At 36.9% G+C, this 15,905-nt stretch overlaps 1 protein-coding gene across 1 annotated transcript; it reads left to right on the plus strand.

Annotated features, from left to right (window-relative positions):
• Window positions 1–395: 395 nt before the first annotated feature.
• LOC145557664 (protein trichome birefringence-like) lies at window positions 396–15,330 on the plus strand. Its single transcript, XM_081618839.1, has 4 exons — window positions 396–847; window positions 969–1,143; window positions 13,618–13,802; window positions 14,607–15,330. The coding sequence occupies exons 1-4, from the start codon at window positions 396–398 to the stop codon at window positions 15,088–15,090; spliced, it is 1,296 nt and encodes a 431-aa protein (XP_081474965.1). The 3' UTR covers window positions 15,091–15,330.
• The last annotated feature ends 575 nt before the right edge of the window (window positions 15,331–15,905 follow it).

Below are 15,905 nucleotides of genomic sequence, written 5' to 3' on the forward strand. Positions count from 1 at the left end.
GGTAACAATATGACTTTGTTCATACATGTTTAACGTATGTACAATACCCTTCAAAACTGAAATTTGTAATTACGAATATAGACACGTGTCTTTTGTTTAATGACAGAATGTCTTTCCTTTGACTTTGTATAATTGATGAACAGCTCACTTGCAAACAATCGAACAAAATTATAAAAACCTAAAAAAAAAAAAAAAAAAAAAAAAAAAAAAAAAGTAAAAAATGTATACTAGATCAGACATATACACAATATTAAAATGATCCAAATAATGTAATGTGCAAACATGTAATGTATTATCTTGCCTAAACAAATAATGTACACATTATATATCAATTCACTTTACTAATTTAGATCCAAAACACCCCATGTAATACAACAGAAAAAGAGTTTTAAGTAATGGAGTTGATTCCCACCATAAATTACACTTGGAAACTTTGTGTAATAGCTAGTTTATTTGGTTGTCTATCCATCTTTCTTTTCCTAACTGAAAATTACGAAGATCTAACGCTATTTATCGCTGGAAGCTCCGTCGTCGAATTTAAACAATTTGATGTAGCAAACACACCAAAAAAAACCATTGTTTCCGAGCCTGAAAATCCTAATTTATTGCTATTTAGTTCAAATAATCCACCATCTATTGCTAACTTGATAAAAAAACCAAAGTCAACTCAAGAAAAAAAATGCAACATGTTTGATGGTAGATGGGTTTACAAGCCAGATCAAAAGCCTTACTATGATACAAATACATGTCCATTTATTGAAGAAAAGATGAACTGCCAACAGAATGGAAGGCTCGATTTCGAGTATGAGAAATGGAGATGGGAAGCTAAAGATTGCGAAATACCATTGTGAGTATGTAGATTAATTTCTCTCCTAATTTTTTTGTACAATATAATGTTATATTGCTTATCATATGCAAAGAAATACTTAACATGATCGAAAATTTATTATATCTTTTCTTTTTCCTAGGTTTAACGGAAGAGATATGCTTGAAAAGCTTAGAAACAAGAGGTTGATTATGGTAGGAGATTCACTAAATAGAAACATGTGGGAGTCTCTCGCTTGCCTTCTATATACATCTGTTCCATCTTCGACCGTGGATATTGATGGTAATGGTTCAGATTATAAGGTGTTTAAGGCAAAGGTATGCAATGTATCTTTTCATGTTATTTTTCTTTAACTTTTTTAGGTCACATTTAGTTTGAAATTGTTTGATTTAGTCCAAATTTTAATTTATTGGCCCAATATCCTGTTGGAGTGTATGCGCATGCATGTTCTCAAAGATTCCGGATTTATAAAGGTTTTTCCTTGCTCACGATTTCTTTAGAATCTTATGTCATGCAAGTCTCTTGATATTGCGGAGAATACTTGAAATTCAAAAGGATTCTAAATATTGTATACATTTCTTTAATCTCCATCTTCAACTATAAATATTAGTGTTGGGCATTTTAATTAAAAATAGAAAAACAAGAAGTTATACACAAGCTAATAAACATTCCTACATATCAACCACCTTATATTATCCCCTAATTTACTAAACCACTATACCCTTTTGCACTACTCGTTTGTCATTTAGGGTTTTTGTATACTCCAATATTTTGCTCATATATAATGAATATTCAGGCACTTGTTTTTAATTGAAAATAGTATAGTGCACCCGGGTGCACCATGCGCATGGTGCACCCGAAAAGAACATTAGACATATTTTAAAGAACATGGGCAAAAAAAAAGAACATGCTAGTCTTTGAAAAAGAACATACCTGTGTTTGACAAAAGAACATGTTTGTCTTTGGCAAGAACATGACATTACAAAGAACATAAAATCTTTACAAAAAGAACATGTTATTTTTCATGGTTATTTGGGTGGTTAAACGTGTTTGAAAAAGAACATTATATTTGACAAAAAAGAACATGTTCGTGTTTGACAAAGATATAGGTGATCATTGGGCGGACCGGGCCAAGGTTAAAAGATCAGCTCACTTCTCGAGTCGAGCCAAGTTTTGGGCTAAAGTTTTTGTGCCCAAACCTGCTCAAAATGGTCCGGCTGTGCGGGCTTTTCGTGTTGAGTATTAAAAATCAACTAAAATGCATAATAACGCAATCCCAAACCCGCCCAAAAATTTAAATATACGGGTCGGGTCCGACCGAATTTGGGGGTGAAAATTATTTGCCCAAAACCCATCCAACAGGTCGGTCTAACTTTGATCACCTCTAACCAAATAACATAAAGTCTTTACAAAAAGAACATGATAATACAGTAAAGAACATGTTTTTTTTTTCTAGTTACTCGGGTGATTGATATATTTTTTTTTTTTTTAAATGTACATACATTAAAGAACATATTGTATAATATAAAGAACATATAATTCAAACTCAAAAAACATATTAATCAAATTTAAAGAACATATTATGCTCACGTTCTTTATAAATATCTATAATGTTCTTTTTTTCGCCCATGTTCTTTTAAATATACCTAATGTTCTTTCTGGGTGCACCATGCGCATGGTGCACCCGGGTGCACCAACCATACATTAGTTTTTAATGGAGTATTTGACAATTTTCTCAGGTACATTAAATCGTGTGTCCATTTTAATTTATTATTCTTACCTCCACTAGTAGAAAAAAGCATTTGGCCACCGGTTCAAAACCCCCCTATGCCACCGGTTTTGAACCGGTGGGCATTTGAGGGGTGGCAATAGTCTGATGGAAAGCCACCGGTTCAAAACCGGTGGCAAAAACTAGTATTGCCACCGGTTAACCGGTGGCAATAACCCTTGGCGCTTTTTTTGGTCAGGATTATTGGCACCGGTTCCTGTTCAAAACCGGTGCCAATAATGGCAAAAAAAAAATTAAAAAAAAAAAAAAATTTTTGCATTTTTTTCACTTAAAATGTTATATAAACACTAATATATACATAAACTTACATATTTTTATAAAAAAAATGATGTAATATTACAATTTTTGTCCAAAAAAATAAAATAAAATAAAGATTACAAACAAAGAGGCTGCACAGTAGCAGCACAACAACACAGAAGCAGCAGCACAGCAACACAGAAGCAGCAGCACAGCAACACAGAAGCAGCAGCACAACAACACAGAAGCAGCAGCAAAGAATTGCAATAATGAAGACATTCGTAGCGCTCAGCTTCATTCATAACAGACAACAAACAGACAACAGAGATATATGATTAGAAATACATGTTCAAGCCTTCACATAACTATCTGCAATCTGAAAAAAAAAAGATAAAAAATAAAAAAAATTAACAAACGATCTTAAATCAGAGCTGACAAAATAAGTTAACATCTAAAAAAACAAGACAATGTATCCAATTGAAATTATCAATGGATTGACGAATAAATGAACAACACCATGAACATGAACATGTTTTTAAAAGGGAGGAAATGTGGAAGTAGTCTTAGCAAGCCCTCCTCTATCAGCAGATTAGCAGCAGCGAGAGTAGAACAGCAGTGGCGTAGAGCATAGCAGCAACATCAGGAGCATAGAAGCAGAAGCGTAGACCAGAACAACAGCAGGAGCATAGAAGCATGCAGCAACAGCCTTGTGATGCGAGGCAGCATCAGCATAGAAGCATGTAGCAGCAGCAGTTGCAGCAGCCGCCTTGTGAGGCGGCAGAAGCTGCAGCACCCGCCTTGCGCGAGGCAGCAGCTGCCTTGTGAGGCAGCACTTAGGAGGCACTGTTGCAAAGCTCTCTGTATCAAGCCACATTTCAAATACAAGCAAAGATGTTAAGTATATCTATTGTATCTCATAAAACTACCAAAGTGCTGGCAATATTAAGAAATTAAGACAAGTAGCATGAATAATTACTCCGACATAAACCACCAAGCTTGCATCTACTTCCATGTGTCTGTCAACTACTTATTATTAAAAAAAAATATCGAGATGAAAAATTATTATCCAACAGAAGCATTACTTCATGCTATTATATTACTCAATGTACCCCATATAATAAGGGTCAGTGTCCCAATATCTTATACAACTTACAATTTTTTTAAGGGTGTTTTAGGTGTCACTCGTTTAATGTTAATTTAAGTAATTCCTCTCTTTTAACCTACTCAAGGGAGTGTGATAATAATCAAAGTATAAAGAATGGGGTCTTTCGGTCATGTGCCATTAGGGTATGTAAGAATTACATACGAGTAACAATGAACCAGTAGTAAAAAAATTAGGAATAATTATTTAAGGCAGAGGGTAACTAATAACTAATCATAGTAGCTTAAATTCCTACGAGTAAATGATGGTTCTAGTACTCCATCATTACTCCGTAGAAGGCAAGGAAAGAAAGATCCAAGATATAAAGAATATGAAGTACACATGCATCGGTTTTCTTATCATTACAGTCCTTATCACAAAATTCTTCAGTTTACATACATTATACAATTCCTTATAACCAATCTGAGCCTCAGCATATCAAACAAGGTTTAGCCACCTAAAGGAAGATTTTGTATCATGATTGTAAATCAAAACCACTAAGGATTCTTTGAGGGTGAGGACTCCCTGACCTTTACCCTTACCCTTCCCCCTCTCCCTCTCTCAGAGAGCTTTGCTTAGCCTTCCACACTGGCCTTACTCTCACCAAAAACAAAATAAAACAAAACAAAAAAAGAAATCTGAGTCTTTCCACAGTGGTCAGAAACCAGCCTACAGAAACCAGTTTTGTAAGTTCAGAAATTCAGGATCATTGATTTAAAAGAAAGAAGATGACAGGGGAAAGGGTTTTTTTGTGGGTGCAATGCAAGGAGGGGCAATTATGTCATGGCAGGAAAAGAATAATTCAAATCATTCAAACGTAAGTCACAAGGTATCAACATACTACGAAAAGGTATGCACTGATCATCATATGCTATAATTCGAGGACCACCAGGTGCACAAAATTTTGCACCAAAATTGCCTTATGCAATAAGCATTACACTATAGGATAAGCATGAAGATGTAGATTAAACATAGCAATTGGGACACCAATATGCCACTAGCCCTTGAAGACTTGAGGCCTCCGAACAATAAGCAGGATATAAAACAGTACAATTAACAACAATAACTATACTCCAGGATATAAAAAAACCAAATTAATATAATCTCAAGTCAAAAAAAGATAGATCACATCTTAGAATACTTCAAGAATCAAAACATCATATCCAACAAATTCTAGCAATATTGTGACTCACATTAGAGCCGGTGTCCACATTGATATCAGCTGTGACATTGTTGTTTTTCACCTGAGTACTCACATCACCAAAAAACAGTTCACCTTTCTTTTTTCCAGTTGAAGTAATAGCCTGCAAAAAACACATAAAATCTTTAATATTAGTAATGAAAGGTTGAATTTCACACTACGCGAATAACGCAATGACATGCAGCATCAGCAGCAGCATCACAATTACTATACTATTAGCATTAGCTAGCAAATTAATCACAAATCAATCAAATAGCAGCATTATATCAGAATAGCTCGGGTTATATTCTATCGAAGTAATTGCAAAACAAATCAATTGCAAAATATGCACAATGCAAGCAAACAGCGGAAGCATATCGGCATATAACCAATAGAACTCTATAAACCGACAAAATAATCATGAAACTAGCAAATTAATCACAAAATCATCAAATCTGACTAATATGCTATAACAATATTTATAAGCTAATCCAAATATTACACCACAATCACAAAATTGAAGAGCATTATAGCTTAAAATTGAACATTAATAACAAATTTCAGACAAAAAAGTGGAAAAAAAAAAGTAAATAAAAATCAGAAACCCTAGATCTCAAATCGAAGAGCACATACCTTCGTGAAGAATTCCACCACATCTGCAAAGATCTGGCACCAGTAAATAAATAGACCGTCAATTACGATGGTGGCGACAACATTCACCACCGCCGTCATCATCCTCAAATCCTGAATTCCCCATTAGTGCTGCCAAGAGAGGAGTGAAAGAAAGAAAGAGTGGAGCGGCGGTAGATGAGGCGGCGGTAGATGGAGCAAGAGGAGGCAAGTGAAGAGAGAGAAAGGAGGGTTTGAGCAGAGAGAAGAGAAAGGAGACAGAGAAATCGAGAAGAGAGAGAAAACAAAGGAGAGAGTACGAGAAGAGAGAAGAATAGCTAAGCTAATATATGAGGCGCCTTTTTTTTTTTTAACAAAGCCACCGGTTCAAAACCGGTGGCCTTTACCATTTATGCCACCGGTTCGGTTTGAACCGGTGGCAATTTAAATATATATAATCCCGCCCATTTTTTAAGCCACCGGTTTTCGAAAACCGGTGGCCATTGAGCGGTGCCTTTTTGTATTTTTCTACTAGTGCTCAATTCTTCCTATATTGCTACATCTTTGCTTCGGTTATTCACTCTCAAACCTAATCTAAATCACTTTTTAAAGAAGTATTATCATACACTATAATTACCAAAATAAGTATATTTAACAATATGTGGAGTTAAAATATCAATATAGGTATCAATCGTACTCATAATTTTTATACTCAATATATTTTTATATATAATATCAAAACAATCCAAATATATTAAAATAAAATTAATTAAGAGGTTTAAAGAAGCGAATTTGGAGATTGAAAAGTATGAATTCATTGGATTTGTATTGTCCGTAGGTGTAAAACAATGATTATAATACAAACCTTTTTTATTTTGGAAAAAAGGAATCTAAAAATCCAACCTTTGGCCGGTCAGACAATAAAAATTCAACCTTTCATTAATCTCACAAAAATCCAACCTTGTCTCCCACCTTCTTTGACAGATCCATTACCTGTTGATAACCGGTTTTTGTAAGTTACATGCCACGTGTCAGCTATTAATTGGTCAATTATTTTTTTAAATATTTTAAAAAAAATTAAAAGAAAAAAAAAGCCCATCCCCACCGTAGGTAACCTCCCAATTCCCCTGCCACCACTACCACCTTAGGGTGGTCGATTTTTGAAGGGGAGGGGGTAGGGTGGTCGGATTTTGAAGGGGAGGGGGTTAGGGTGGTCGGATTTTGAAGGGGAGGGGGTTAGGGTGGTCGGTTTTTGAAGGGGAGGGGATTAGGGTGGTCGGATTTTGAAGGGGAGGGGGTTAGGTGGTCGGTTTTTGAAGGGGAGGGGGTTAAGGTGGTCAGTTTTTGAAGGGAAGGGGGTTAGGTGGTTAGTTTTTGAAGGGGAGGGGGTTGGGTGGTCGTGGTTGGGTGGTTTTGGGTCGGTGACCGGAAAACATGGAGGGGAAGGAAAGAGAAAGGAGGAGGAAGGAGGAAGGAGGAAGGAGAAAGAAAAAAAAAGAAAAAAAAAATTTAACCTGTTTAACAGGTTCAAGGTCAAATGGACCTGTCAAAGAAGGTGGGGGGCAAAGGTTGAATTTTTGTGAGATTAATGGAAGGTTAAATTTTTATTGTCAGACCGACCAAAGGTTGGATTTTTAGATTCCATTTTTCCTAAAACTTATCATGTTCTCTAGTTACATTAAATCGTATCATTTTCAAAGTTTCCTAAAAATTTATGTAGGTATATATAAGATTTGATCATGTGCCCTAAAGTAATATCACAAAACTTTAACTAATGAACAGTGCAGTATTTTTTTTTTATTTATTTTTTTTTATTATTTTTTTTTTGACAAGAAGAGCTAACAACGAAAAGACAGAAAAACAAAACAAACAAACTAAAAGGACCAAAAAAGGAAATCACGACGACGAGCTTTCATCGCTAACCAGTGAGACGGAGCAACCCACTGTCGCGGAACCTTCCGAAGTTCGCATGCAGAAAATTCCCGAATAACAGTCCGAATATCTTGGAGCAGCCATAAGCTAGAAATGTCTCGATCCGTTCCCTCTCGAAGGAAAGAAAATAAGGACGAACAATCAGTGTAAATCAATAGACGACGAAAACCACGTCGATTCGCTGCCCGAAGAGCCCAGAGGCATGCTTGTAACTCAGAATGGAGAGCTGAACTAGAAAGGAAGGCTCTAGACCCCCCGCCCATAACCTGCTCTGAATCTGGTCGTCGAAAAATCCAACCCGCGCCAGCCGTACAGTCTTGAACCTTACACGCACCATCAAACACAAGGCAGGCATCATAAAGAGAAGGAAGGGAACCACGAAGATAACAAATAACCGGTCTCTCTCTCGTACTAGAGAAGGGGTGCCTAATAGAAGAGCGAATAAGAGTTCGAAACTCTTGAGCTGAAGAGCTTCTCGAAATCCACTCGTGCATTAGATGTATGACTAGAGCCGGAGATAAAACAACCTGCCGAAAGACTTTATGGTTACGAGCCAGCCAAACAGCCCACAAGAAAGACACTAGAGAAACCAAGCCGTCCCAGTTTTGAGCCCGACGTAAGTCCAAAATCAAGTCAACAAAGGCTTCTAGAAAAGGCTTGTTATGTTGAACTGAAAAAATGGATCCATGAGATGTAGAAGACCAAATATTAGTAATAACCGGACAGTCACAAAACAAATGAGCCGACGTCTCTGAAGCCCCATGACAAAAAACACATGTCGAATTCACCAAGATTCCTCTGGTCTGTAAAACGTCAAAAAGGGGCAGGGCATTATTGAGAACCTTCCAAATAAAACACTGCAACTTCGGGAGAAGGGGTAAACCCCAAAAAATATTCCACCAAGAGGCTGGGAAAGTAGTTGTTATAGCTGAACCAATAGACTGATGAAGCAACATAGCATATGCGGACTTCGTATTAAAGTTTCCATCTCTTGAGAATTTCCAATATACGAAGTCATCCATCAGCTTGCTAGGGCGCTCCTGAGCAAGGATGCGAAGAGCCGAAGAAGACTCGAATAGCCTATGAATAGAAGTCGAATCCCACGCGTAAGAACGCGGATTAATGATAGAAGAAACATGAGACGGAAAGTCCGTCTCACCCGAACCCGGACGAATAGTCAGAGGTTCTCCAGGAACCCAAGTGTCCTCGAGAATTCGAACTTGAGTTCCAGAACCCACCTTCCAAGCAATACCACCAGATAAAACTGCCAAGCCTGACAGTAAACCACGACAACCCCACGACGAGCGTGGAATACTCGTCGTCTGAAAAAGCCGAAGGGAAGGGTATTTGGCTGTAAGTAATCTGGAAACCAAAAGCTGAGGGTGATGATGGATACGCCAACACTGACGAGCTAAAAGGACCGAATTGAAGCTACTGAGCTTACGAATGCCTAGACCCCCCATACCCTGAGGCATATGCAGAAGGGTCTTCGAGCGCAAAGCTAAACCCCGAGATTGAGAGTCTGATTTCCACCAAAACTGGGCTAAAAGATTGTCTATCGTTGAACAAACTGAAGAAGGGATCTTAAACACAGAGAGAATATGATTGAAAGATGCAACCAAAACAGAGTTTATAATAACCAGTTTTGCCGCCGAGGAAAGACCTACCGAGGCAAAGGAAGAAAGACGCTGAACCACCTTGTCAACTAAAAAACCAAAATCAGAGACTTTGCTACGACTTAATTCAACCGGTAAACCCAAGTATGTACCAAGAGAAGATTTACACTGAAGCCTCAAACTTCGGGAAAGATAATCTCGATAATCTGTCGGGGTATTCGGGCTGAACTTTACAAAGGATTTCTGAAGATTAATAACCTGACCCGACAAGCTGCAAAATTCTGAAAGAAGAGCAGTAAGGTTGTCACAAACCTCGGGCGAAACTTGCAAATACAATAAGGAGTCATCAGCAAAAAATAAGTGAGAAATCGCTGGAGCACCCTGGGAAATGCAAATTCCTGTAATAAGAGATTCTCTTTCAGCTCTCCGAAGCATCGCAGAAAGAATCTCCATAAAAAGGACGAAAAGATAGGAAGAAAGCGGGTCACCCTGACGAAGACCACAAGAAGGCTGGAAAGCCGACGACGGATTCCCATTCACCAAAATCTGATAAGAAACCGTAGAAACACACTGGCGGATGATATGAATCCAATATGGAGGAAACCCGTAGGCTCGAAGTAGCCTGAAAAGGAAATCCCAACTCACCCTATCATATGCTTTGTTCATATCTAACTTGATGGCCGCAAAAAATCTTTTTTTAGCTTTTGACCTGTTCATTTAGGAGAGGACTTCATGAGCGATTAAAGCATTATCCGAAAGAAGGCGACTAGGGACAAAAGCATTCTGAAAATCAGCCACCAAACTAGGAAGAACCAAGCGAAGGCGTCCTGTAAGACACTTTGCAACACACTTGTAAACCACATTGCAGAGGCCTATCGGACGAAACTGGGAGATGAACTCAGGGTCATCTACCTTCGGTAACAAGGCTAGGAAAGTGCGATTCCAATCCTTCAGCATATAACCATGAGCAAAAAAGTGTTGAACCGCTAAAACCACCGAAGAACCAACAAAATCCCAGTGTGACTTAAAGAAGGCCGAAGGGAAACCGTCCGGACCAGGGGATTTGTTATCATCAATACTGAAAATTGCATCCCGAATCTCATCAACTGAAAAAGGAATCATAAGAGAAGCCTGTTGGTCCAGAGAGAGGGAAGGCAACTGTAAATTATCCCACCAATCTGAGTCCTTTCAAATGGCATCAACTTTGACAGAATAGAGATCCTTATAGAAGTCCAGAGACATAGAAGCAATATGATCATAATCTCGATGCCAAATTCCAGAAGAATCCCTTAGCCCGTAAATTTTATTCTTCCTCTTTCTAGATTGTACGGAGGAAAACAAAAGGCGAGAGTGTGAATCTCCTAGAGCATCCCACTTTACCTTGGCTCTTTGTTGCCAAAATAAGAAAGCAGCTTGAGCTTCCGCTACCTTTTCATTCTTAGTAGTAACAAAAAGACACCGGTCCACTGGGGAAGAAAGAGACTGCGAAGCTTGTTGGACCTCCAAAACAAGTTGTTTCCAATTAATACCCCAGGCTTTTTTGTGAGAAATACACCATGCAAGCAAACGCTTCCGAGTAATAGAAAGCTTACGACTCAAGACGAACGTAGGGGACCCTGGAAAAAACAAGGAGAAAATAGAAGCAACAATATCTCTGATCGCCGAGGCAGATAAACACCAATTTTCAACCCTGTAGGGACGCTTAACATAATCTATATCAGCAGAATCTGATAAGATAATAGCAGCATGATCTGAGAATAAAATGGGTTGATTAATAACTTTGGTGTCCGGGTAGTCTATAAACCAAGAAGAAGTACCATAGGCTCTATCTAGGCGCTCAAAAATGGGGTCAGAATCAGTTTTGTTATTAGTCCAGGTATAACGAGGACCTGAGAATGGGACATCTATCAAATCCAAACCCATATGCCAATCAATAAAATCTGCCCGTCCTGGAATAAAGGAATTGCCTCCTAATTTATCCGAAAGGTATTCCACTTGATTAAAGTCTCCAATAATGACTACTTTTGGAAGAGTGTCCAGAATACTACTAATCAAATGCCAAATCTCCAAACGATTAGTAATATGAGGCGAGCCGTACACAAACAGTACATGTTTTACCTCATCTCCTTGCACCAATTTACAGAGGAAAACGTTTTGAGAACTATAAACAGGAACTAAGCCTAATGGGGCAAACCAACATATGAACATACCCCCACTAAGACCAACGACATCTATGCCATTACAACCCAAGTAAGACAAAGGTGCTAACTTTTGCACAACTATATCAACAGGAAGCATAGTTTCCATAAGACACATTAAATCTATACTATGAGAGCGGACTAGAGAAGAAACATACGGAATTTTAGGGGGGTCCGCTTGTCCCAAGCCCCTACAATTCCAAACTGCTATTTTCATCTAGATTTTGGTGACCCTGTCCGGGAGGTCAGAAGAAACCGTAGAAGGGGAGTCTAAATTCCTCTTACGCTTCTTATATGGTAAGAAATATGAAAGACAAATAGAATCCTCACACTGTTGCTGTTGCTGCTGCTCAGCAGTAAGAAGTGTAACCAAAGGCTCGGTCGGACTTCCAGCTCGCTTCCTAGGACCATGCTGCTTGACCCACTCCCACACTTTTTCACCACTTTTACGTAACTTAAGACCAGAACAGACTTTGACCTTGCCTCTGGTCTTCTTAATCGGTGAGCAGCTCGGGTTATTTGTCGGAAATATATTTGGGGAAGGTAAGTGATCTCGGTAGTATGAGTATAGTGGTCTGTCAACAAGCCTTTTGCCTTTTTTCCACAGCATACATGAGTGATGGCGACCATGATGCCTGGTTTTAATGGTTGCTGGTTTTTTTTTTGTGGTGTGGAACTGGAAATTGGTTTGGTTTGAGGTAATTGGAAGGTGATATTAATTCCGAGGTTGTTCTCCTCTTTTTATAGGATGTGAAGGGAAGAGATTCAGTCTCAAAGATTCGTTTTTTTGAAGGGATACTCTCAGTTGACAGTTGACAATGAACAGGATGTAGAGTTAAGGCCAATCCGTTAAAAACAGAATGGAGATTCAATCTACTGGTTCTAAATCTTTCAACTCTCTTCAGTCCTATGTTCTTATTTGAGAGGCAATGTCCAAGAGGCATAGGTGATACACATGGCTCATCACCACCATTCATACAAGGACCAGTGACACTGGAATTTAATCTACAAGCAGCTTTCTTATGTCCAACCTTATTGCACCCAGAACAGAAAATAAACAAATTCTCGTAGCGAATGTTAATCCATTTAGGCTCTGAGTTTCCACGGTCTAGATAAAAGCCCGGCAACAATGGCTTAAGGACAGAAATTAATAGTTTTACTCTAATTGAACACCTTAGTGATCCAGGAGGGGAAACATCAGTACAAAGTAATTTTCCAACAAGATTAAGCATTGGTTTAATGACATGTATTTCACAACAATCCAAAGGTACCTCATCAAGGTGAACCCAAATAGCAGCATCGTTAAAATTGACATCCTTTATTGAATCTCCCTTAATCCAAGGCTTGAAAATTAGGAGGGCAGCTTGGTAAGCCGCTGACCCCAGCTGAAGCAGAGCATCTCTGTCACGGACATCAACACAAAGGAACAGGAAGACTCCTTCAAATTTCTGGACTACAATTTCCCCAAACGTGATCCAATGGTTTGTTACCCAGAGCTGAATACGAGTCTCTGAAAAGTGTCTATTATCCAAAAATTTCCCAAAGACTAAATATGGGTGGGATACAGGCGGAGAAGCTGCTGGTCGGTGATTACGGATTGGGGTCATAATTGGGTTTGGGATTTAATCGGTGAAAAAAAAAAACTCGAAAATTGGGGGTTGTTGATCGGAACAGGGGTTTTGGAATTAACCTAGGTCGTATCGAAACATGAGCAGGAAGACGGATGAAGCAATAAAGGAGCAAGTAATTGAACTTAATAATACATACCTTTTGTTTTCTTTAATAAAAGGAAAAGAAAATGGTGATTGTTACTGGAAGACGATGGAAAAGGAAGAAGAAAGCTAGGAAGGCTCTAGATTTCTAGAGAGGGAAGCTCCCTTTGTAGAGAGAGAAACTATAAAACCAAAACTTTTGAACAGTGCAGTATTTGATTTCAAAGTTTTGAGGTAATATATTTATAAATGAAAATGTATTGACTCATAGGCTCATAGCTTAAAAGTTAAAACTAGTTAATGTAGAAGAAGTTAATCTATAGAAGAAGAATTGCCTCATTATCACAAGTATAATAATCTTTTTCATTGATTTGCAGGATTATAACACTGTTATCGAATTTTATTGGAGCCCATTTTTAATAGAATTCGATAAAAATCACAACAGTGGGAAAAATGTTCTAGTTTTAGACAAGATTTCGCTCAATTCAGAGCAATGGCAAGGAGCTGATATTATGGTATTCAATTCAGGGCATTGGTATACTCACACAAGAAAATTGAAAGCGTAAGTATTATAACAATCAACATTTTTTAAATTTGTCATGATATAAATTCTTTGAAAGTGCAAGTAGAACATATCATATATGTCATGTTAAATTAGACGTGAATTTGGTTGTCCATGTTCTATTAGACGTGAATTTGGTCATAAATTGCACAATAATTGTACAAGCTGGCAAGAGGGAATAAGAAAATCAACCTTTTTTAATGTTTTGTTTTTGTTTAGAACCCAATTACTATTTTATTATCCATATCATTAATAACAATTTTTAAAACCAAATAGTAAGATTAAACTATAAATTAATCTTTTGTCAAAAAAAAAAAAAAAAAAAAAAAAAAAAAAAAAAAAAAAAAACTATAAATTAATCCGTTATCTTTAGAATTATAGATTATCATGTGCATCAAGATTCTTCCAAAATTAAAAAAAATGAATTCCTTAACTCTACCATTGACTTGGGCATAAAGTTTGCATTTTACTTGGCCAACTTAGGCTAGGCCATCTAGTATGGTCGAAGCACTACATTTGGACCTTGTGACATTATAAGGCCTTGCACCAAGCCACCGGCCCAATACCATTGCAACTGTGTTGGACTTCGGACTATGGTTTTTTTTTTTTTTTTTTTTTTTTTTAGCGAAGAAATTGGTGGATAAGGTGTTAAAATGAAATAGGCATTTTATTTTAACAATCAAAACGAGTTGAGTTTTGTGGAAAATAGTAGACTAGATGTTTGATAAAATTATATCGTCAAATATTACCCTTTTTTTTTTTTTTTTTTTTTCTAATCAAATTACAAAAATGTACATTGTACAGGTGGGAGTTATTTCAATACAAAGGAAAATTGTCGGAAACGATGGCAATAGACCTTGCTTATGATAGGGCCATGAAAACATGGGCAAAATGGATCGAAACAAACGTAAATCCAAAGAAAACAAAAGTAATCTTTAGGAGCATTTCAGGACAACACACTAGTGAACCATGGTGCTACAACTATACCCAACCTTTCAAGGATGATTCCTTCGAAAACGCTTTCCCGAAATCATTGATCAATATCATTGAGAGCTTGATCAAAGGAATGAGTAAAGTACAAGTGAAGTACTTGAACATAACCAAGCTTACTGACTATAGAATTGATGCACATTCTTCAGTGTATTGGAGTAACTCGACATGGAAGATGGTTGCCATAAAATCTAAACAGTATCTTTCGTCGTATGCTGATTGTATTCATTGGTGCCTTCCCGGATTGCCGGATACTTGGAATGAATTGTTATATGCAACTCTTTTCTTCGATATTTGAGAAACTAAAATAGGTATTGTTTTAATGTTAATAACAATTTTTTATTTATTTATTTATTTATTTTATTTAGATTTTTTATTTATTTATTTATTTTTTTTTTTTTGTAGTGTATCAATGAATTTTGTCAATGAAATTGGTACATAATTAATTTATTCAATTACTACTTGCATTATTCTAGTTGGATATATGAAAAAAATACAAGTTTATTGTTATTTGAATGATATACAGTAAATGAAAATTTTAAGGTACAACAGCCTGTACCTTGCTAGGTACAGACAAAAAAATGCGGAAAGAACATGTAGCTGTTTTGTAAAGAACATACAGTTTTTTTGTAAAGAACATATAGCAGTTTTATAAAGAACATTCAATTTTATGTTTTTTTTATATATCTAAAGAACATCTGTAACATTAATAAAGAACATGATATTACTATTTAATGAACATTACTTGTATATACCCATCATAATTTTAAGACAATTTAAAGAATAATTCACAATAAGTAATGAACATTATATCACAAATAAAAGTACATTACATTGATAATCAAAGAACATGGACATATATTCTTTTCACTTTTTTTTTGGTGCAAATATGTTCTTTTTACCTTAGGTATATGTTTAGTACATTTTAATAGTATGTTCTTTTCACTATAACTATATGTTCTCTACATTTATATAATATGTTCTTTCCTTGAAACGTCAGTACCATGCAAGGTACCCACGTCTGTAGGAACCACACAGACGGGGTGAGTTGTAGTATGTTCCTAGTGCCTAATTTTCTCGGAATATAAACTGATCGCTATTAGGAAGTTAGAT

The sequence above is a fragment of the Chenopodium album genome, chromosome 9 (assembly GCF_948465745.1).
Source record: "Chenopodium album chromosome 9, dcCheAlbu1.1, whole genome shotgun sequence".
Classification (NCBI taxonomy): domain Eukaryota; kingdom Viridiplantae; phylum Streptophyta; class Magnoliopsida; order Caryophyllales; family Amaranthaceae; genus Chenopodium; species Chenopodium album.

Bases quoted from the DNA above. Each gene is read 5' to 3' on its own strand.
- LOC145557664 (XM_081618839.1), top strand. From the start codon at position 396: ATGGAGTTGATTCCCACCATAAATTACACTTGGAAACTTTGTGTAATA. The intron at 848-968 runs GTGAGTATGTAG...TCTTTTTCCTAG, and splicing joins AAAGATTGCGAAATACCATT to GTTTAACGGAAGAGATATGC. The intron at 1,144-13,617 runs GTATGCAATGTA...ATTGATTTGCAG, and splicing joins ATAAGGTGTTTAAGGCAAAG to GATTATAACACTGTTATCGA.